Below are 21,703 nucleotides of genomic sequence, written 5' to 3'. Positions count from 1 at the left end.
AAGACGAAAGACAAATTTATTATAATTTAAATTTGAGTCAATTGGTATCAATGCATTCGAAAATCCCTAAAAACTGAATGTTTGTATTACTGAAATGATTAGTCTTGATTGATAAATAATAAAAAAAAAATAAAAGTATATAAACATTAATAATTTTGGACAATTTTTGTTAATGAAACTTTCTAAAGAATAGTTGTATCTTCATATTTTATGGTATGAAAAAATTTTCAATAAAATGTTTAAAAAGAGGCATCCAAATAAGGCAAAGCTCGAACATAAATTATACTTAGTAAGTGTGTATTATTTTTTTGTGTTTTCATTACCAAATTTATATCATTATAGGCCAGAGAAAATCCCGAGCTTATTTTTGATATATCTGATTGTGATATTCGGGAAGTTCCAAGTGGTATTTATTCCCTTTGTAGGGTATTCCTAAAGGAATCTTTGAATCTAGAACATAATATGTTATCTTCCCTTAGCGGGGGAGGTAGTTTAAAAGACCTTCATTTGTTGAAAGTATTGAATTTAAACCACAATGTATTTACCAATCTACCAGATGAAATTGGTCTATTGTCAAACTTACAAGTAAGGATTTTAGAAATATTCAATTCTGATTATTATATTCAATTTCAAATATTATTTCAGGAGCTTTCTATATCCAATAATCATTTGAAAAAACTTTGTGATGGTTTTTGTGCACTCAAAATGCTGAGAGTATTGGATGTTTCTCACAATCAATTAAAAGCTCTTCCAAAAGATTTAGGAAACCTCACAAAACTAAGGAGATGCAATTTAAGCTATAATAAAATAAAATATTTACCGACAAGTATACACAAATGGAAAAACATCCAGTGTATTGAGTTAGATGCAGATGAATACATTTATCCTCCGGCAAATATTACTAGTGAAGGAACATACACAATTTTACAGTATATATGTGATGGTAAGAGAAAGGAAAATTATCCCGAAGCAACAGCATTGTTGTTTTAATTTACAGATGTTGGAGTTCCATTTTGTCCTAATGAAGATGAAGTAGATGCTGACAAGAAGGAACTATTTCAAATTGGAAACCAAAATGATTCACTACAAGTAAATGTTTATTTTCATGCTACCTACAAACAAAGTATGAACTTCATTGTTATGGGGGTAGTATTGGTGAAAAGAAAAATTATTTTAACAATAATAACCTTAATGTTCATTGCATGATTTCAAGTGAAAAATATAGAATTTGCAAAAATGCCAGATTGCGAATATAAGGAAAGAACCCATGTGAAGTTATCTGATATTTCTACTTAACCAAAATTCATGTAGAGCTGAAAATTTGTAGAGACATTTTATACAAGATTATAAACTAAATGTCAAAAATCCCTGTCGATTCTATTTCTACAAAAAATTTTATCCAATGTCAAACATATGGAATTGAGGTTGTTTCCATTTATCTCGAAATCGGTCATTTTTATTGTGAAAATAGGTTAGACCAAAGTTGTAGATCATACAATTGTCTAGAAAAATCATTTTAACTTATTTTTTCGTTTGACTCGCCAGAGATATCTCGCTTTTAATAGTTAGAAAATTCAGATTATTCATAAATGGATTTGTACCATGAACATTTTTTTTTAATTAACTAAACTTTTTCGGAAAGAAGGTTAATAGAGGAGATATATAACATTATAATAAGCTATATAATTTTACTACCAAAAAATTGAAGTTTAAGTGGATAAAACATTTTTAAACACGCATTTTATTATATGATTTTGAACTGAATATAAAAACAATTAAAAACATTACTACAAAGTTCACCTAATTCAAGAACAATAATCAAAAGTTGTGATGTAAGTATTTTTTATAATGTCCAAAAAATTCATAAACGTATGCTGAGTGCATTGTTCCTTTTAACCAATAAGGAATCTATAAACACAAAAATTGTGTTGTATGTATTTTTATAATGTCATGTGAGTGACTTAAAGTCTAACATTTTTTCAAACTTACATCTTCTACTGAACATTTAAGGAACGAGTTTAAATAAAAACACAAGATTTTTTTGCAAATTTTTTATTTCTGAGCCCCAAACAGTACAATGCTACTGGCACCAGGACCTAAAATTTAACAAAACAACTAAAATATTTTAAATATATAACAAAAAATAAAAATCAAATTAACAAATTTATTATATTTTAGTAAATAAATATTTCAATTTCAATTACAAATTTGTTCACTAGCTCTTCCTTTTTTAATTGTACTAGAGTTATTTGTGTTTTTAAGTGACGATTTTTTAGTTTAGTTGATGTATTAGCTTAACTTGTTCAAACTGTTTTAGTTTCTCAAAATTTAAAATACTCGAATTTTTATACAAATGGGCTGCTATGTGGTAGCGAGTAGATTATTTTTATACAATTATTTTGTAGTGTATGTAATTTTTCTAATGATTTCTTAGGCAGATTTCCCCAACATGGTAGTAAGTAAGTAAGGTGTGGCACTACAAAACTGTTAAACAAATAACTAGTAGCAATATTATTTAATGGCTCTTATGGCTCCCAGTAATGTTACTATTACATTTATGACTTTATCCACAAGGGCACTACATGACAAGTTGTCAGTAACTAATAATCCTAAATATTTATATACTTTTGTCTTTTTAAGCTGAACATCTTCTAATACTAATTTTGAATGAGTCTTTCTACTGGTTGTGTTTTATTAACATGTACTCAGTTTCATTTATATTTACATTTAGTCTATTATGATACAGCCACTTATAGTATAATTTTAGATCTTTGTTTACAGATATTTCAAGTTTTTCTTTTGGGAGTGGACAAAAAGCTTTTCTCGGCATGCAAGTGTCATTTGCAATAGAAAATTTGAAAACATTGTGGAGCATTTCAAAGCGAACTAAACTCTCAAATGTAAACTTTATTAATTTTTTTGACGTTATAAAAAATACTTACATGACATTTTTTGGTTAATTGTTTGCTAATTTGGTGATAGCTGAATTTTTTTTATTTTTTGGATTTTCTGTTTAATATATAAATGAACACATGCTCAAATTTTTTTAATCACTTAATTTCCAATTTTTGGTAGTAAAATTTTATAGCCTCCTATCTATAACATCATTATATCTTCTATTTAGTTTTTTCCCACAAAAGTTTATTTTGTAAAAAAATATTCCTGGTAGAAATCCGTGGTTAACTTCATATGGATAATAAAAGATCCACTAACAAATCAAACAACTTTGATTTTTGGATGTAATTCTTGAAATTTCAAAACACACAGATCTCCTTTTCATAGATTAATTTAATAAGCTTGAATTTCAGAAACTTTCCCATTTTTTTATAGATGCATTGTTTCAATAGCATCCACTTTAATCCGGGTAGCATAAAAAAAGAACTTTACTAAGATGCTAAATGTGAAGAATCCTCTCCTGAGAAACTATAACTAGAGAAGCTCTGCTCAATGTATTGGCTTGAGTAAGAACAACCTACGAATACTAACAGGAGTCCTATGGAAGCATTGTCGCCTCAATCGACATCTGAAGATGTGAGACAGCTAGCAGATAATGCAGCATGTTGATTCTTTGTGTTAAATGATTTTCTTTCAATTCAATTAACTAGCCCAAGACATTTCAAGTGTTTTTATCCAGTAGCCTCTTCTCAACCTCTCAAACAGTTATATGATGATCCTCTTCAATTATGATTTTGATTTGGTTATCAACAACTTTAGTAGGCCGACCAGAACGTTGCTCATCTTTGAGGAAAAATATTCAGAAAGGAATTTTTTATGCCGATATTAACACGTTAAGCAATAAGCACCATAAACTTGACATATTCTTTTGGGAGCTGCTGCAGTTTTTTTCGTTTACAGAAATAAAAGAGTAAAATAAACCGTTTCTGCACTCCATTTCAAATCAACCCACAACTAACAGCTTTAATAAAAATCATGCGCAACTTGCTTCTAAAGTTACTTCAATGTAACCAGTATCACGTGACAAACGACAAAGTACAGCACTAAAAGCGAAAGTACTTAGTTACCAACCTTATAATAATATGAAGTTCATGTAAATATAGTTGTTTTATGGCGTTTCTGTTGTAGACATTAACATTTATAATCAGATCTGACTAATTTTTCATAAAATCTTATATTAACAAACAACTTTACAGTTTCAAAAGCAAGTCTTGTTTTCTGTTCATTTTCTATGAATTAGAAAAAAGTTAGTCTCATTCTGATATCTCATAAGAACCATACAGATATTCGATCTAATTTATTTTTATTTTGTTTTTAGGAAAAAATATGGGAGCTAGAAAACATTAAGGCATGTTCAATTTTACCATTGCAGATTCATTTTTTTGGCTTGGTTTTGTCTTATTGCTTCTGAATCTTTTTTGTTTCTGTTTTATTTTCTTTAGGTACATCTCATATGTTTCTTAGAAAGTTTCTGTAAGAGTAAACTAAATATATTTTGTTTAAATAAAGTATATTTTTTCAAGTTTATTTACAAATGGCGAACATATTTCCTACAGAAACTAATTATTTCATAATAATCATGTAGATTCACCTGTATATGTACGTTTTGTAAACATATTAAGCATTTACTTTTGGATAGAGTAAATATGTATTTACCACCAAAACTATGTATCTTAACCCTTCAGACAGAACATACGTCTGTCAGGCGGATCTAGTTTAGAGATATAGTACTACAACTCGTTAGAGAGGGAGTAAATGGATAGGGTTTTGTATGTGCCTCAGTCTAAGCCTACTTTCTACCGATAGGGGATGTTCGATGCCTTTCACTGGACCCTAAGCAGGTCAGAATTCCCTTTTCTCTGACTTACCCTTTCTCATAGAAGGATGTTCTTACTACTGTGCCGATTTTGTATCAGTCTATTAGACGGGTGTTCCTACCAACGTACATTTCCCCATCACCTACTTCTCTTTCTTTTTTCCTTTTCATTTTTTTTCTAAAATTTACCTAAAAAGAAGAGCAATGTCCTCCAGTTTAGCTTAATAACGTTCAAATTCCACAATTAATTACTACTAAATATCTAGGAATACACCTTGATTCAAAACTTACCTGGAAACAACATATTTTAAAAAAACAAAAACAAATTGACCTTATATTAAAAAAATCTAATTGGTAATTAATCGAAACTGTCTTTGGAAAACAAAATACTCATATACAAAGTTGTCTTGAAACCTATTTGGACTTATGGAATCCATATTTGGGGATGTACACTTTGTACAGGATGTAATTGCAGAACACAGCACCAAACACAATAAAAGGCTAGAAGTACACAGTAATCCCTTACTCCATCCCCTCTTGGAACCCCTAGCCGATAGAAAACTCAAAAGGAACTGGCCAGCTGTACAAACAAACGAATAAAGATGTTTTATCACGCCAAGAGAAGCCCGCATGCCCTTGTGCCTATTAGCTTATAGAACTGCTATGGTTTTGATTGCTAATAATTGTTAAACAAAAAAAAACTTTTTATTTAAGGATTTTGTTTTGTCTTTATGTACTTAATGTGCTATTAATTTACTTTTCTTTTCTAATTTTTATTTCAAAACAAAATTTATATTTTATATATTGTAGAACTAAATGCTGGTGCTACAGAACTTCTTATCAATCTACTCCATACTTTGCTTTTCTCATTTTTTTTCAGACTGACATACAAATTTTTTTCATTATTATTTGGATTTATTTTATTATAGTTTTTATATTTGAATGATAGTAATATGTTGAATATTTGTTACAACGTGTTTTTCTATTAGTTCCTTCTTTAAGATTTTTGACATTTTTTTGTATTATAACTCTTGTACTGAACACACTGTTTACACCAACAGTCACAATTACAGTGTCTGACGCGCATTTTGATAACCAAGTTATCGTCTTCAGAGACTGAAGGTAAACTAAAATCTATTAACTTGACTTATCTGTTTTGTACCAAATTTACCCATTATTTAAAGAATGAATAATTTTATGATTAATAAATTTCTCTTATTATGTGTTAATTCACAAAAAAAGTGAGATGGGGTAAATTAATATCTTAAATAGTTCACAAAAAAGAAGCTAAATTCCCATGTCCGAATGTAATACTGATGTATCTCAAAAAAAATCATGTTCCATCTGAAGGGTTAGTTTGGAGTATGTTAGGTTACTTCATATTTTATTAAAATACATTAGTATAATTACTTTCATGTCATCACCATCTCATCCCATATGAACACAGGGGATAATTTTAGAGAGAGAATAAGTGAGGATTATTTTTTCACATTTTAAATTAAAATTAAATACGTTTTTAACTTTGAGTTTAGATTAAAAGTAAACGGTATGTGTATAACACCAGCTCCACAAATTAATGTACATAAGTTCTATACTAAAGTAGCTTCTATTATTCCCCCTGTATACACATTGTTTCTATTCAATCTCTTCTAATGATTTTAGGAGATATCCAATTAAACATAATCTATAATCTATCTTCTGTAATCGTTTCTTATTCTTTGACTTTTTAGGACTGATATCATCAAAAAAATTTCTTATACTAGAAAATAGTATTATTGAGTTTTACTAATTGCCATAAGTACCACACTCTTCAATACATTTTTGTGATTTTCAAATATTTCCTTAGTCCTTAGCATTAAAGTTAAATTGTTAGAATAACATGTTAAATACATTAATTTGTTAGAAGTCCTCAAGTTAGTTTGAGCATGTATTTTGCAGAGTTTCTTAAAAAATAATTTGCCTGTTTTCAAATTCTATTCACTTATTTCAGCAACAAAAAATGAGAGAATACTTGGAAATCGAAAGGCTGAATGAACTAATGATGAGACAAGAATTGGAATACGCTAATACATCAAAATTAAATAGAGACAAAGTAAGTAAAATTTTATATTTAACATCAAACCAATCGTTCTTTTCTAGCAGTGATTTTTTTTATAGTATAAACACTTCTTACTAAAAATATTTTCCTGGTTAAGTAATGTACTTCGTTTTTAGACTAATGAAAAAGTGCTTTTTAGGTCAAAAAGTTTTTGAAAACATTGAAGATGCGCTCCGAAAAATTACAAGCCATGTCCCCTTCGAACATTTTAATACAAATTATTATTTTAACATTGTGAATATTAAAATTTTAATTTGATAAAATTCTTCTTCTTTGAAGACTTTAGAACAGATTGCAGTCGATAGAATAAAAAAAATTGAATCTTTACATTATTATTAACAATTAACGTAGATTACAAATTAAAAAATTAAATAAATAATTGAAAAAGATTTTTTTTCATAGTACTAGTATTCATTTTTTTTATCAGCGACAACTATATAAAAATGTTTTTTTATCATTGTTTAAAAAATTGTTATAAACAAATGGGCTATTTATAAGATAATCGAAAAATTCTTTTTGAAAATATAATCACCGATGCAAAATATGATTTAAAAGTAAACCATTTCTCAAAAACAATTTTTTCTTGCTTGAAAAAAGATTTTTTAATTAATTGAGATATTGTAGAAAATGTTGAAACTTATTTGTTCTTTATTAATTGAAGAATAAATTAGGCTCAAAATTCGCATAAATTAAATCTCTTTTTCTATATAAAAAAAATCTTTGAAATTTTTTTTCTTAACATTAACACTATTTTTTTTAACTATATAATAAACTAATTGAAATATTGTAAAAAATATCAAAAAATTTAGCCCAAAGCTCAACTTGAACTTTGGGCTTAATTCCTTTGTTAATTATTAAAGAACAAATAAAGTCTTAGCATTTTTCATAATATATCAATTTATTTATAAGACATAAATAACCAATAAAACACTGATAGAGTACAGAAAAAATAAATTGTGAAAATGCTATAAAAAATATATTTTTTTTATGAAAATGAAATAAAATATATTGAAAAAATTTCATTGTTTATTAAATAAACAATGGACATTTAATTAAAACTGATTGATTATTATTTGTTGATCTATCCTATTAGTTCCTATATTTTTACAAATTAAAATTTTAATATTTACTATGTTTAAATAATATTTTTTGTTGAAATGTACGAAGGGGGCTAACCCGAATACCAGTTTTCGAACGTATTTTCATCCTTCGATAAAAATTATAAATATTGCTCCTACAGTTCCGGAAGTCAGGACTTTGTTTAGCTAATTTCTTCCGCTTTTCAATTTTTTTTCAGATTCAGAATATCTTAAATAGTTTTTGAGATATAATCAGAAAAACCAATCCCCTTTTTTTAGTTAATTGTTTATAACTTTTATAATCGAATGACACCCAAACCATATTTTTAGGAGCCGTCGAAAAAGTTTTGACCTAAAAAGCACTTGTTGACTATACTATTTGGCACTTTCAAAACTCCTCAGTTACATGATTGTTGTCAGAAGAAAGATATTTTAGTTTTTATTAATGTTTTCATTTTATTTCTCACTTTCTTCTAACTTTGGTGATATTTGAATAGAATAAAGTATGAATTTAAGATTATCATAGTTTTAATGCTTTCTAATCACGTTTAAGCTACTGGAGGTTATAGCAAAACAACAGAATGTTTTCGATAACGAATTATCTAAAATACATCAAGAAAAAGAGATTGAAAGATTTAGATTGTTAGAACAACTTCAAGAAGGTAAAATTTCATCTCATCATTTCTATTATTACATAAAGTATGTTTTTAGTTGAGCATAATGCAGACATAGCTATTAAGGAATTGCTAGCTTTATCTAACGAACCATTAGGACAATTATTGGAGCAGGAAAAACTCGAAGAAGAAAAATTATTATCCGCTATCAATAGATACAATGAAACTTTGAGGAAAGATGATATTTTAGCAGCCATGCAAGATATATTAGCTCAAGAAACAGTGATGTTTCAAGAATTACATCAAAATCGATTAGAATCGTCAAAAAGTATTTTAGAACAGTGAGTTTAAATTAAATTCCAAAATTAACTACCATAAATTTCATCGGTAAATTTAGATATACATATTTATTTAAAATCCAATTAGTGTCAGTAATATGAAAGATATTTCAATTGTTTTTTTGTATTTATATTTTAGGGAAACAAAAATTGATAATAAATTATTAGAGGTATTGCAAAATCAAGATGATCATAAAGCTGAACTCATTTGTAAGCTAATAATCGATAATGATTTACAAAAAGCTGCTGTGGGTACATTGCTTGAAAGAGGAGATGCCAGAAGTTGGGGACTACTGCAACAAATAAGACTGGTTGAAGCACAACTTGCAGCTTTGACAAAAATAGAAATAGATAGGAAGAAATTGCAAATTGATGAGCACATGGTGAGTTAAAGAATTTTATTTTTAAAAAAATAAATCAAGTGCTGTAGTAGCTCACAAAGAAATATGAGAAATTTGTGGTGCTGACTGCTTAACGGAGCGCAAGTGTCAGAATTGGTACAAAAAATTGCGTTCTGGAGATGAGCAACGTTCTGGTCGACCTACTGAAGTTGATGATGACCAAATCAAAGTCATAATTGAAAAGGATCATTATATAACTGTTCGAGAGGTTGCGAATAAGCTACATGTATCTCACACAACAAATGAAAAACACTTAAAATGTCTTGGGTTACTTAAGAACCTTAAACTAAATTAAACCGCGCCTTGCTTGAAAAGAATCAACATTGGTGATGAAAAATGGGCCCTGTACAGCTCAAACCACACAGCAACACAACATAAACCACATCGAAAGCTGAAAAACAACAAAAAAGCTCATGCTGTCACTTTGGCGGGATTACAAAAGTGTTATGTTTTTTGAGCTGTTTCCAATAAACCAAACAATCAATTCTGATGTTTACTGTCAACAATTGATGAAACTAGATGAAGCAATCAAAGAAAAACGGGGAGAATTGTCAAATAGGAAAGGGTTAGTATTCCACCATGATAACAGGCGAACCACGAACAGACAAAACCTCTATAAATGAAGACACCCAGCAGAGACCAGAAAAAGTTGTTTCTTTTGATACAAGGAGTTACTGGAACAGGAGAAACTTCTATAGATGAAGACTCCAACTAGGGATCAGAAAAAGATGTTTTAATTTGAGACAAAAAGTTACTGGAACAGGAGAAACCTCTATAGATGATGGCATCTAACCAGGGACCAGAAAAAAAATGTTTTTTTTGTAAAAAAAATTCAAAAACAGAATATTTTTGCAAAAAAATATTAAAAAATTGTGTTCTTCAGTCATATCCATGCTTAGTGTTCTGAGTGTTCAAAAACTGCAATACATCAATAAAATCTATTGTTGTATGATATTCTTGCAATGTTTCACTGGAATGTTTTATTTTGTTCACCTTCTCGTTTTTTATATTGCAGTTTTTAGTATATGTGACATTTTTTGCCAACAAATATTTAAACAATTAGTTTGCGGTTTTGTCTATTTAAACAATTTTATTAAATAACGTTTTTCATAAAAAAAGGTGTATTTTTTCATTAACCTTTTTTTTTCCCGAAAAACACGATATATTGTGAAGGATCTCTGAGACCCAGCACCCCAGTTTAAGATCTGTTCCAAGGCACCCGACCCGCAGGGTTAATTAATATTTCTCAAAAAATAGTGAATTCAACTTTTTTTGAAAAATACCATTCAAATTTATTATTTGCTCCTACCTGTCTATAATAATAAATCTACCAGGTTTATAAGATGTATTATGTTAGAAATTGGTAGCTAGAAGTTTTCTTGAAATACATTAAAAACTAACTTAACAGTATCATTTGAAAGGGAGCAAGCTCTGTAAGGGATGAACTTTTTGATAAAGGTTAGATGGAAATTAAGTATCTGTAGTTTGCATTTTGTAAAAGAGAGCTCTTCGACATCCTGCTTATCGATATTTTTTTTATATATATACTAACATCTCCTAAATATTTCAGATTGACCTATGCGAGAAGAGATGCAATTTGTCAGTATTGTTGATCGATTTATTAGAACAACAAAAAGAAAGAAGATCACAACTGATTTCCACTCTTCAAACTATGGAAGAAAACAATAAAGAAAGTGTAGAAGATTTTTGGTTAAGACAATATCAAAGACTTTTAGATAAGTAAGCTACTTTTTCTTTCACTTCTGCTATTTATCTGCTATATCTAAAACTTTTATTTTTCATAGTATAACTAAATTGGAATTTCTAGAACCGTTGACGATATTCATTCTGAATATACTGTTTAAACTACCACTACACCAACACTTACTTATACTTATACTGTATAATTGGTAGTGGTGGTGTAAACAGTATATTCAGTATAGTATAACTGATTTAAAAGATTTTTTTGCTAATTGATTTAGGGGTATAATCAGGTCTAGAAATTGGAAAAAATCGATTTCTTGCATTTTTAATTTTTTTACGTTAGTTTCAAAAATGCCTAAAATTTAAGCTTCTAGACCAGAATACCCCCTTGAGTAAGATTTATATATTGAATCACTTACATGTAGTAAAGTGATAATTTTCGTTGTTTCAGACTACCAGAAGGACTGTCCCATGCACAGAAGAATATAGATCCACTTCTAGCACAAGCCCTTTTATTGAATGGTGTGATCCACTGCCTTCCATTTTTAGCTAAACTTACGCAGAGCAACTGTAAGTGAGACACTAATGATTATGAGTACATTTCCTAACAAAATTTTCACAATTTTGAATAATTGATATCAAGATACGGATCAGCAAAAACATTTCATCACATTCAAGAGATTCAGCATTGAAATCATGCAGCTGAACCATTATCAGCCAAAGACGGATGTGGTAGATCAACTTCAGCAGTAACAATTTTTGTTACCAGTTGTTACAGTTTTCAAATAATTTTCAAGTATTTCACCGTCGCTGTCATAATGCACGCCGTAATGCTCCAAGCAGGATGATATGAATGGTGGCGGCTTTCTACAGAGGCCCTAACGTTTTCTATCATATAGAGTTTATCTGGTCGCTTTTACATATAGTTTCGGACCATCTTGAACTATATGTTCACCTGAAATATAATAAAAACCTTCACAAATACTTATTTTTTGGAGCACAATTATTTGGGGTAATTGGGGACAATGTCATGTCAAATTCTATCTCCATTCCCCTGGCACATATTATTTTGGGATAATTCGGGACACACTCCTATTTGCAATAAACCTCAAAGGTGACAACAAGTTCTAGATAAAACAAAACATCAAATTATTATATTTTTAGGTGATACTCGATACATAACAGATAACGACTTGTTAAAAGCTGGCGTTTTGTGTGGCAACGAGCGTAGACAAATCCTGGATGCTTTTAATATGTATGAGAAAGAGAAAAAATGCTTTAGTAGTTGTGAAGAAATTTGTGCGTCAGCCCCTCCTCAATCTATTGAAGAAGCCAGCGCACCTCTCCCAGACAATATTAAAGCTATCAGTGCTTCTGAATGTGTCATTTGTTTGGATGTAGAGGTAAATTATTTATTTCAATTTATAGATCATTTTGTTTTTCATTTGTATATTATAATAGAAAATTCACAAATAAAAATTGATAAAAAATATATTTGGAAAGGAATATTGCCAACATTGAAAATTTTATATTAACTAATATTCTTATGTTAACATATAGCGAAATAAGTAAGAATCAGAACGTCCTCGACGTTAAAAACATGCAACAAACATGGAACAAAATCATTGTTCAAACAAGCGATTGGCTATTCGAGAGATTTGCCAAACAATATGAGAATACGGATACCACCAAACATTGGCCAACAACCTTTCTCTTCATTAAGACAACGCGCTCTTACAAATCGCTTTTAATTTTTTGGCTACAAAAAGTCCACATCCACCTTGCTTCCTGAAAACTAATATATATATATATCATATATTGAGACAGGCAGTTACCAATTTGAATCTGTTCTGGTTTGTCAGTCGGCTACTACAACCGCTTTACCGAGATTGTATTTGCCAACTGTTTTGGGCAATTTAAAACTGAAAAAAAGTAAGAATCAGAACGTCTTTAAACGTTAAAAACAGGCGAAAACATGGAACAATATGAGAACACATACACGGTCTTCCTTCCTAGGAAAAATGTCCTAAAAGTACAAGGTTTTGACATTAAGAAGTGACTAAAGAGTAGCTGAACGCCATTCTGAATAGAAACCTTTTAGAAATAGAATGGAATCAACGTTGAAATATTATAAATTCAAATTTTGTGTTTCCTTTTTACTTTGGTTTCAATGAAATAATTCACGGTATGTTTTAACAAGCCTATTATTATAAAAAGAAGTTCTCCACCGCATCCGTTTATCTGTTCATTGCAAGCTCAGAAAATACTTGATTGATTTTAATACGGTTTCCATAAATAAATAGACTGATTCATAAGGGAAGGTTTATGTATATGATTTCTATAAATTTTAAGTAAACTGATAAAAATATGCTGATAATTGTTGGAAGTACGGAAAACAGTCATACTACCTAGAAGTTTTCTCAAAAACACAGCTTAATCCATTTGAGGTATAATCATTATTAAAAATATGATCAAGGACATTGTAAAACTATTCAAATTAATAAAGTATTAATCCCCATCAATTTTGAGTTGGTTACCTCAAGCATTTCATGCACTTTATCAGAATCATTTGTTTGAATATCTTGAAATAACATAATCCAATAACATAATGAACATCAAAGAGAAATATAAAGAAATAGTTTAATCTATTTTTATGTACATAATATAATAAATTAAAATAATTCAAGTAGTGAAAACATGTAGTACCGTGTGTATTGTATCTTCAGGCTAACCAATGATTGTTGACCATATTCTTCGTATTAAAACTACTGTGCTACTTGATAACCAAAAGTTTAGTTCTTAATCTCTAACTAACAACCGTCTCCTCGTGTTGGTTTTTTAAAATAGTTGAAAAACTCAATTCACTATTTATTAAGCAAGGAAATAATTAAACTTGTTTTCAATAATCTAACATATTCGACTAATGTCAAATTATTAACAACCCCGTATCCATTTAGAAACCGCCCCAAATTTCAAATCCTATCGTACCCAAAATGTATAATATTGTTTTTTAATATTAACAGCGATCATAAATACATTTTCTATGAGCTATTCTGTTGGCTATAAACCTATAGGTTGGTCTTGGGAATGTCCTGATGAGACTTTTTCAGTGAGAAAGTCTCTTGTACTTTATTTGAGATCAATTGGACAGCTTCGTTTCAGTCTTCTGTTGTTCTGGGTTAGTGGTAGTAGTAGATTAGGATGACTGTCCAGCTTTAGGTAGTAGTTACAGCTTCTTTCTTTGTATTGTTGGAATACTGAGGTCTTGATGGATCAATTTGTTTGTGACGTACCATGGTGCATTAATTAGCGATCGAAGGATTTTAGATTGTCTTCGTTGCATTAGAGTAAAAAAATGTATAATTAATTACAAAAATGGACATTTACGGACGTTCAGAGTCACATCAATACAAAATAAAAGTAATTAATTAGATACGTTAATGGAACCTAAAGTGTCCAAGGGACACTTGGAATCACTTAACTGAATGATCAACAGATCCTAATGGTTCCCATCAGAAGTGGTGAGATAATTTATACACAAGAGGTTGTATCACTATCTGGTTTATATTCGTGCAATTTTGCCTAATTTTAAATAGGAAATTATTTTGTCAGAACAGCGGGAGCGAAACGTTTTTTTTTTAATGAAAACATAACATAACATCCAGCATAATAAAATTGCTTTTTTTGTTTCAGTGTCAAATAATATTTGTGCCATGTGGACACCTCTGCTGCTGTTGCAATTGTTCAGTACCAGTTTCGGAATGTCCTCTGTGTAGAGAAACTATAGAAAGAAAGATAACGCTAATTTTGTAAAATCTACTCGTATCACTTAAATATAATATTTATTGAATTATCTACCGATTTTGTGTAATTTATTCATATAAGAACACAGAAAAGCACTTCAAGTGTTCGTTTGAATTTCTGATATTGTATTTAAAAATATGGAAAATATTTTTCTGACGTTTGAATTGATAATGTTTTAAATTTAAACCACAGCCAACTTTCTAAATTTGGGGGTGATTCCAACTTGATATTTATACTGTTTAATATGATAATACGTGTAGATTTTGTCAAATTTTTATACTATTTACAAGGTAGTTCAAAATTATTAATTTATAGTGGCTATGTTCAAAAATGTATGTATACTTTTTCTAAAACTGAATAATAAAGGAGATGAAAACCTTTATAACCAAATGAATTGAAAACTATGTTCTTTCATTTTTCATATGCAGTTCATATAATCACCGAATACTAAGCATTTCCACCATTGACGGTGTGAGGTATGTGTACTATCATTTCCCCAAGGTATCCTTCTTTCTATTCTTATCTATATATTATCCATTACTTTCTTTTTTCACCCGATTCCTGAATCCTGAATTCTTTTTTCTGCCACTATCTTAAAATACTCATTTCGTGTTTTTCTTGGTCTACCTTTTTGTTTCTTTTGTAATATTCTAGTTTTTTTGTTGATATGCATGTGTCTTAGGTTCGACTCAACTTCAATCAAACGCACAAGTTGAATTCTAGACTCTTATTTATCTTTATAAATTACCCAAAAGTACCGCAATCAAACGTAGATGTTCAAATTACTTATTCTACAAATATAGTTCATTCCACCTGAAATCGTTGCCAATCACCTTTCATGAAATATTTACATTTAAATACTAAATATTTCAAGCGATAGCAACAATAATTGGAATTTTTACTTTATTATTTCAAAGTTCAGTATCGCATACCATCACACTTTTTTGCTGTTAATGCTTCTTATACTTATACTGCTTATGCTAAGAAATTCATTATCTTGATGTCTTATAATCACTTTCAAAATACTAACTCTCAATTCATCCAATGAAAGGTTATTCTTATTTTTGATTATATCACTTCTAGAAATAAATGTGTAATTCTGGACAACCTTGTATAAAGAAACTATTGTTATTCCTCTTGGAAAAATTATTCCATTGAGATATTTTCAAACTGAAAAAATTCACAAGTTAGATAAAATTTCTTTTAGATGTAGAAGAAATAATGTAATGATTTTTTCCGTGCTCGCAAACTCGGAAAAATTCATTTTTGGACGTGTAATGAACAATAATTTTCATTATACTTATCTGAAAACAACGCAAAAAAGAATAGCATTTAAATTTAAAACATTTTATTTATAATATATCGTAATAGTATCAAACATTATCGGCATTGTTTTATTTACTGTCAGTTTAATTCAAGTTAGTTTTAAAATAATGTTTTCAGAAGAAAATCCAGTTGTTCTTAAAAACATATTAGAGCTAACGGTACAAGACAGTGCTGATTTGTTACCAGCAAAATCCTGACCGAGATATGAACGAGTATCGATTTTTATTGAATAGCTAAATCTCAAAAAAGCTAAAACTGTAACTGATGATATTCTTCTAGTTTATTTTGTTGGTAAAAGCCAAGAAATCATCCATGTTATGGAGTTGGTTTATTATTTACCTATAAAAGAAATTGCTGGCAACACAAAATATCCAAAAACTATTTCTTTTTACCTGGGTACTAATGGCAGAAGTAGTAACCACATTTTCACGCGAAGCTTCAGATAACTGCTGGCAAAAGTGATATTAGCTTTCGGGATCTTTGGCATAGAGATGATTTAATACGTTTGAGTTTAAACCAGGGGTTGGATCCGGCCCGTTGAAAAATAGTTCTTGCAATTGTTTTAATCTCTTAAAATTATGTAAATATAATAAATTATATATTAGAGTGAAAATAAATTGAAAAAGTGGACTATTTATTATTACTATTATCTCTTATTAACTATCAAATTTCTCCGCCCAAATGCTTAAAAATTATACTTATAAATATATATAAAAAATTTCATTTTTTCCCCCACTTAAAAGTATTTGCCCACCCCTGGTTTAGACGATGTGGAAGATAATGGGCGTTTTATTGTTGTCCTTTTGCGAGATGTAAAAAATCATATATCAAGAAGTTTTACCATTACCAATGAAAGTTGTACATTCGAGTCATGTACACTTTACCGTAAATATGCTAATCTACGGTCAAAAAAATATGATCACCAAAAGATTATTCGTTGCATACCGAAATCATATGTGTTACGTCCAACATATTGGATGCCATACCATCAGCGCTGTCCCTAAACTTGTTGCAAAATATCTGAAATATGCTAAGGCGTTCTTCGGCAACCATGTTGGTGGAAAGCGGCGCTGATTTGCTCACTCAGAAAAGACCCGGAAGATGGCCTTCTTCCAAAGTAGTAGATGGTTTCATAGAAGAATCCACAAAAAGAAAAATTGAAGTATAACAAAAATTGTTCAACCCTTCTCACTTGCAAAATTAAAACAATTGCGAACCGTGTACTTTTATAGAGAGAGGAATATTTTGGTGAGATAAGAAAAATTTTTTATAGAGAAAGATTTATTGGAGTTGGCTTTGATATAGGAGTTGCTCCTCTGCAGTGCTGGGGTTGTGGTGATTGGTTTATAATTGTGTTGTAGAGACGAAAAAGCAAAAAACGGCTACCAAATTGCTCAAAGACGACAAAAAGAAAGCTTTAGTCTAAGTAAAAACTATTCTTTCCAGTTATGGGTATATATTTTGTAAGTTTTTTTGCTGCGGCTGTATTATTCCCTATCATCAGCCATTTGGCTGGTGAAACGGTTCACCAGGTTACAGGTAAACCACAGAAATCCTGCAACGCCGACAATTAGTTCTTAATAATGAAATAAATTTCTTTAATTTCTTATATTTTAGACCTTTTGATATGCTTATGTTTTTAAATTTTCTTGAAACCTAAAATCAAGAACATTTAGAAACATAAATAATGAAATATCGAATGGATTAAAATTCTATAATAAAATTGTTCACTAAATGTTATTATTAATATCATCGATTCCCAAATGTACTAATTATACTGTTGTTGTTTTCAGAAGTCTTATAAATTAATAATTGTTTTTTCTTATAATTAATTTCAATTGTTATTTTTATTTAGCGCACGGAAAAAAAATTGGAGATGAGGAAAAATTTTCCGTGCGCTGTTTTAATATGTCACACCAAACAGGGTGTTTTTCAGATAAGTATAATAAAATATCCTTATTTCCGAATTCCTAATTAAATATACTATTTATAAATATTAAAAATTGTCTCAGTTTTAATACATATAATATAATACATATACTGTATACTACCAGTACTCCATTATTCACAAATATACTAACGCAGAAAACGAAATTATACCATATTTTCTTCAATTGCACTTCAAGTTGATAAAAAATGACTTAAAAAATAAGACTCAGTTTTCATGTGTGTAATAACAAATTGACAGCTCTGATGAGTGTATGATAGTAGTTAGTAGCAAATAGTTTAGTTCAGTATGAATATTTCCAATATCTAGTAGTCCGGTCAATTAAAACATTCCAAGTTACATAAATTCCCACCAAGCTGAAAATCAGTAAAATTGTTTGAAATATAGTTAAAAATAAAACTTGGAAGCTCCCCATCATTCCCGTGTATGGAAAAAATTTTATTCAAGATCAAAGGTAAAAAAAATGGGTTTTCACTATTTTCAACAAAACGGAAAGTTTTATCATAGAAATACCTTAGACAAAAATTGTAGATCATAAAAATATCTACACAAAACGTATTAATACTTTTTTCCTACGAGCCACTGTTTTTGAGATATAATGATTCAAAAAGTTGTAATCGTCATAATATACAACGTTTTCACGCCATCTATGAGGTAGTGTACTAAGCGCGTTTTTTTAACGTGGTTTCCCCAGTAGGCCTATTCTACGGGTCTGTTGTGATCATGTTTAATTAGAAACTGTTGCAAAATAATGGAATTTAGCAGAGATTGAAAAGATAAAAGCAATTTCCAAATTTTGATTTCAAATTCTTCTTCTTGGTTTTCTTCATCTTCATCTTGAGGGCTTGTAAATTGCATCAATAGTTGTTGGTAATTAAATATTTGAGCACGACCTGCCTTGACAAGGTGTACATGCCAAAGAACAAAACAGTCGCAATTTTTTACAACCACTTTTAGCACTGCATCCCTTTTTGCAGTTGCAAAAAATTGCGTTCAGCAGTTTTTCCGGCGTAGTTGGGAGTGAAATTTGAACTGATTCCAATTTATTTTTGACCAACTCCAACCCCAGTCTGTAGGGTCTAGCTGATAATCAAACCACACTTGAACTTGGTAATATCCCCGAAAAAGATGTTGATGGGCAGCAACTGAGGTTGGAAGAAGACAAGTCAATTGAACTTATTTTTTACTTTTAGTATTTTTAACAAAACATGCATTTCGATACTTATCTAAGCAGGTAGTTTTTTCAAGACCTCCACACAAAAAAAGAAGGAAGCGAATACCATTGGTAATAATAAGTTGAATTATTGTTTTTAAAAACTTGAGCTTTTCCTGGTTTTAAGAAGAAAATAGTTTTTTCAGTTGAAGTTCGAACAGCGAGGAAGATGAGTAAGTCTACATCTTCACCAACATTTGTATTTTTCAAATTGAATTGCTCTATTGCTGTCATAAGTTCAACAAATGAAATATCAATTGACGAAGATGTTGCTAAAGTTCGGCGACGTTGTTCTGCAGCTTTAGTATTGCTCGTGCAATCATTATAATCCAGCGTTACTGACAGTAACTCTGGAACCAAAATGTCGACGTTGAATGTTTCTTCTCTATCCCACATAACGCGGTGTAGTAAGTATCCTTCATCAATCATGTATGTCAAATTTTGGTTGTAAATATCAAAATCTATCTTTTCGAAACAATCGTAAATCGCAGATTTCTGGGTTTTACACATATGATGTCATCAAACAACAAAAAAGTGTAAGGAGCACACAATTGAACAGGAGACAGATGTCTCAATGTTACAATGGCATATAAATTAAGGGACTGGGTTTCATTTTAGCTGATATTCTTATAGTTATTACTTATGTATATTTTATATTTTAAGTGTAAGTTATAATGACCGATAGAAAAATATTTTACAACTCTCAGATGTATGTCTGTTACAACTTTTTGAATCGTTATATCTCAGAACAGGTGGCTCGTAGAAAAAAAAGTATTAATTCGTTTTTGTAGATAATTTTATGGTCTGGCATCCATCCATCCCTGGCGACTAGATGTTTATGTTAGTGGGTAATTACAGTTTTGGTCCCTGACAAATCAGATCTCTAAGATAAAATGACAGATCGTTTGAAAATCACCTCCAGGTATGCCTAGCTATTGGCTCCAAAAAATCCAACTTTGAGGTACAAGAATAGTAATTATATCTCACCAGCTGCTTATTCCATGTATATCCAATTTTCTAAATCCTGTTCAGTTTAAATTAGCAGGTCTTTATTGTATATATAGTAAAGTTAAAGTTATGAAATTTTGAATCTTCTTTACTTGAATGCTAATATATATTTGTAATTTTAAGCACATTGTGAGGCCTTTTCTACCTTCAAACGCAGTTTATTCTAGTCAATAACTACAAATTCATTTAAAAACACAAGTAATTAGCAGATTTGTGTAATTAAAATGCAACAAATTCCTTCTATCTGTGTAAGATATTCATTGCCATTTTTATCTAAAATAAACTGAAACTATTCTTAGTAAATTTTATACTCATACTATGTTGTTTGTATAATGATTTTGTTAAAACTTGAATAAAAGTTAACAATGTATGAAAACAAATTTATTTAAAATATAAAAAATAACCTAATAACATCCTATCTCCTAATCTTCTTCTACAACTTCCGACTTTTCATCTTCATCCATGCTATTACTCTCTTCACTTGGTTTCTTACTTTTAGACTTTTTTACTTTAGATTCTTTGAACTCTGAAACATCAAAATTTATACACAAATCTATACGTGATTTTACAATTTTCAGTTACCTTTAAGTGCTTCTTCTAGTGGTCCTATAAAGTTGACAAAATCTAATTCTTCTAAAGCTTTAATAACATCTTTGGCTATTAAAGTTTTTCTGTTATTTTTATGAGCCTCGTTGGAAGCTTGAGATGTTACATAAAGAACAAAAACTGATGCGGCACGAGATAATGCAGATCGTGCATCTTTTCCTATATTTATGTTATCAGGAAGAGCTTCTTTGATAATTTTTTGAACAGACGTGTTGGGTAAATTTAAATCTTCTAGCTTTTCAGCCATAATTAATAGATAATTTAATTGTTTAACACAATTTATTTGTTTTTTCTTATAAATTGTTTTCTACAAGAAATTAACCTTTTCATAACGGACTTTCACAACCCAAGACAACTAGCTAGTAAAAGTGTGTTCCATTAGACTTTTTCAAATCTCACGTTGACAACCGCAATTTTTTCCGTTGTGCTTACTTACATACCTTACAATACCAAACTCAAGTAGAATAAGTATGGAGCGTTTTATTTATTAATATACATGCTTTATCATTAAATGATTCGGCTAAATGGATATTTTGAGTGTTGTGAGATCCACAGATGGTATCATTGTTACGTCATAATTTCAACTAACCGAATAAACTAACTCACCCAATTATAGACACAAATAATGTAATCTTAGATATAATGGAGAACTTTTGTCTTGTATACTAAGATGTTTACTAAAACCATTGTATAACGAGTAGAATAGAACTATTCTTTATACAATGCTAAAACATATATTCGATTCCAACTAAAGGAGATAGATACAACTATATAATTTGAATATAGTTATTTA

At 29.6% G+C, this 21,703-nt stretch overlaps 2 protein-coding genes across 3 annotated transcripts; one reads left to right on the top strand and one right to left on the bottom strand.

Moving 5' to 3' along the window:
- Window positions 1–68: 68 nt before the first annotated feature.
- On the top strand, window positions 69–17,492 carry LOC130446697 (E3 ubiquitin-protein ligase LRSAM1-like). 2 transcript variants are annotated; one of them, XM_056783084.1, is made up of 13 exons: window positions 69–289; window positions 343–585; window positions 646–943; window positions 998–1,089; window positions 4,274–4,303; window positions 6,762–6,863; window positions 8,502–8,610; window positions 8,660–8,903; window positions 9,040–9,283; window positions 10,872–11,041; window positions 11,457–11,575; window positions 12,170–12,408; window positions 14,699–17,330. In XM_056783084.1, the coding sequence occupies exons 1-13, from the start codon at window positions 236–238 to the stop codon at window positions 14,816–14,818; spliced, it is 2,064 nt and encodes a 687-aa protein (XP_056639062.1). In that variant the 5' UTR covers window positions 69–235; the 3' UTR covers window positions 14,819–17,330. The 2 variants fall into 2 exon arrangements, with proteins under 2 accessions (XP_056639062.1, XP_056639063.1); XM_056783085.1 differs by lacking the exon at window positions 4,274–4,303 and having other exon boundaries at window positions 14,699–17,492.
- Window positions 17,493–20,596: 3,104 nt separating this feature from the next.
- On the bottom strand, window positions 20,597–21,273 carry LOC130446698 (DNA polymerase epsilon subunit 3). The gene is made up of 2 exons (XM_056783086.1): window positions 20,887–21,273; window positions 20,597–20,830 (listed from the first exon to the last, which is right to left on the bottom strand). The coding sequence occupies exons 1-2, from the start codon at window positions 21,155–21,157 to the stop codon at window positions 20,727–20,729; spliced, it is 375 nt and encodes a 124-aa protein (XP_056639064.1). The 5' UTR covers window positions 21,158–21,273; the 3' UTR covers window positions 20,597–20,726.
- Window positions 21,274–21,703: the final 430 nt, after the last annotated feature.

Source organism: Diorhabda sublineata, chromosome 7 (genome assembly GCF_026230105.1).
Source record: "Diorhabda sublineata isolate icDioSubl1.1 chromosome 7, icDioSubl1.1, whole genome shotgun sequence".
Taxonomy (NCBI): Eukaryota; Metazoa; Arthropoda; class Insecta; order Coleoptera; family Chrysomelidae; genus Diorhabda; species Diorhabda sublineata.
This window is presented reverse-complemented; position numbering and strand designations above follow the sequence as displayed.

What these genes read in the sequence shown, in the direction of transcription:
- LOC130446697 (XM_056783084.1), top strand. Translation starts at nt 236, where the DNA reads ATGTTTAAAAAGAGGCATCCAAATAAGGCAAAGCTCGAACATAAATTA. An exon ending in GTTAGAACAACTTCAAGAAG is followed by an intron (nt 8,611 to 8,659) that starts GTAAAATTTCAT and finishes GTATGTTTTTAG; the next exon opens with TTGAGCATAATGCAGACATA. An exon ending in TATCAAAGACTTTTAGATAA is followed by an intron (nt 11,042 to 11,456) that starts GTAAGCTACTTT and finishes TCGTTGTTTCAG; the next exon opens with ACTACCAGAAGGACTGTCCC.
- LOC130446698 (XM_056783086.1), bottom strand. Translation starts at nt 21,157, where the DNA reads ATGGCTGAAAAGCTAGAAGATTTAAATTTACCCAACACGTCTGTTCAA. An exon ending in ACTAGAAGAAGCACTTAAAG is followed by an intron (nt 20,831 to 20,886) that starts GTAACTGAAAAT and finishes TTGATGTTTCAG; the next exon opens with AGTTCAAAGAATCTAAAGTA.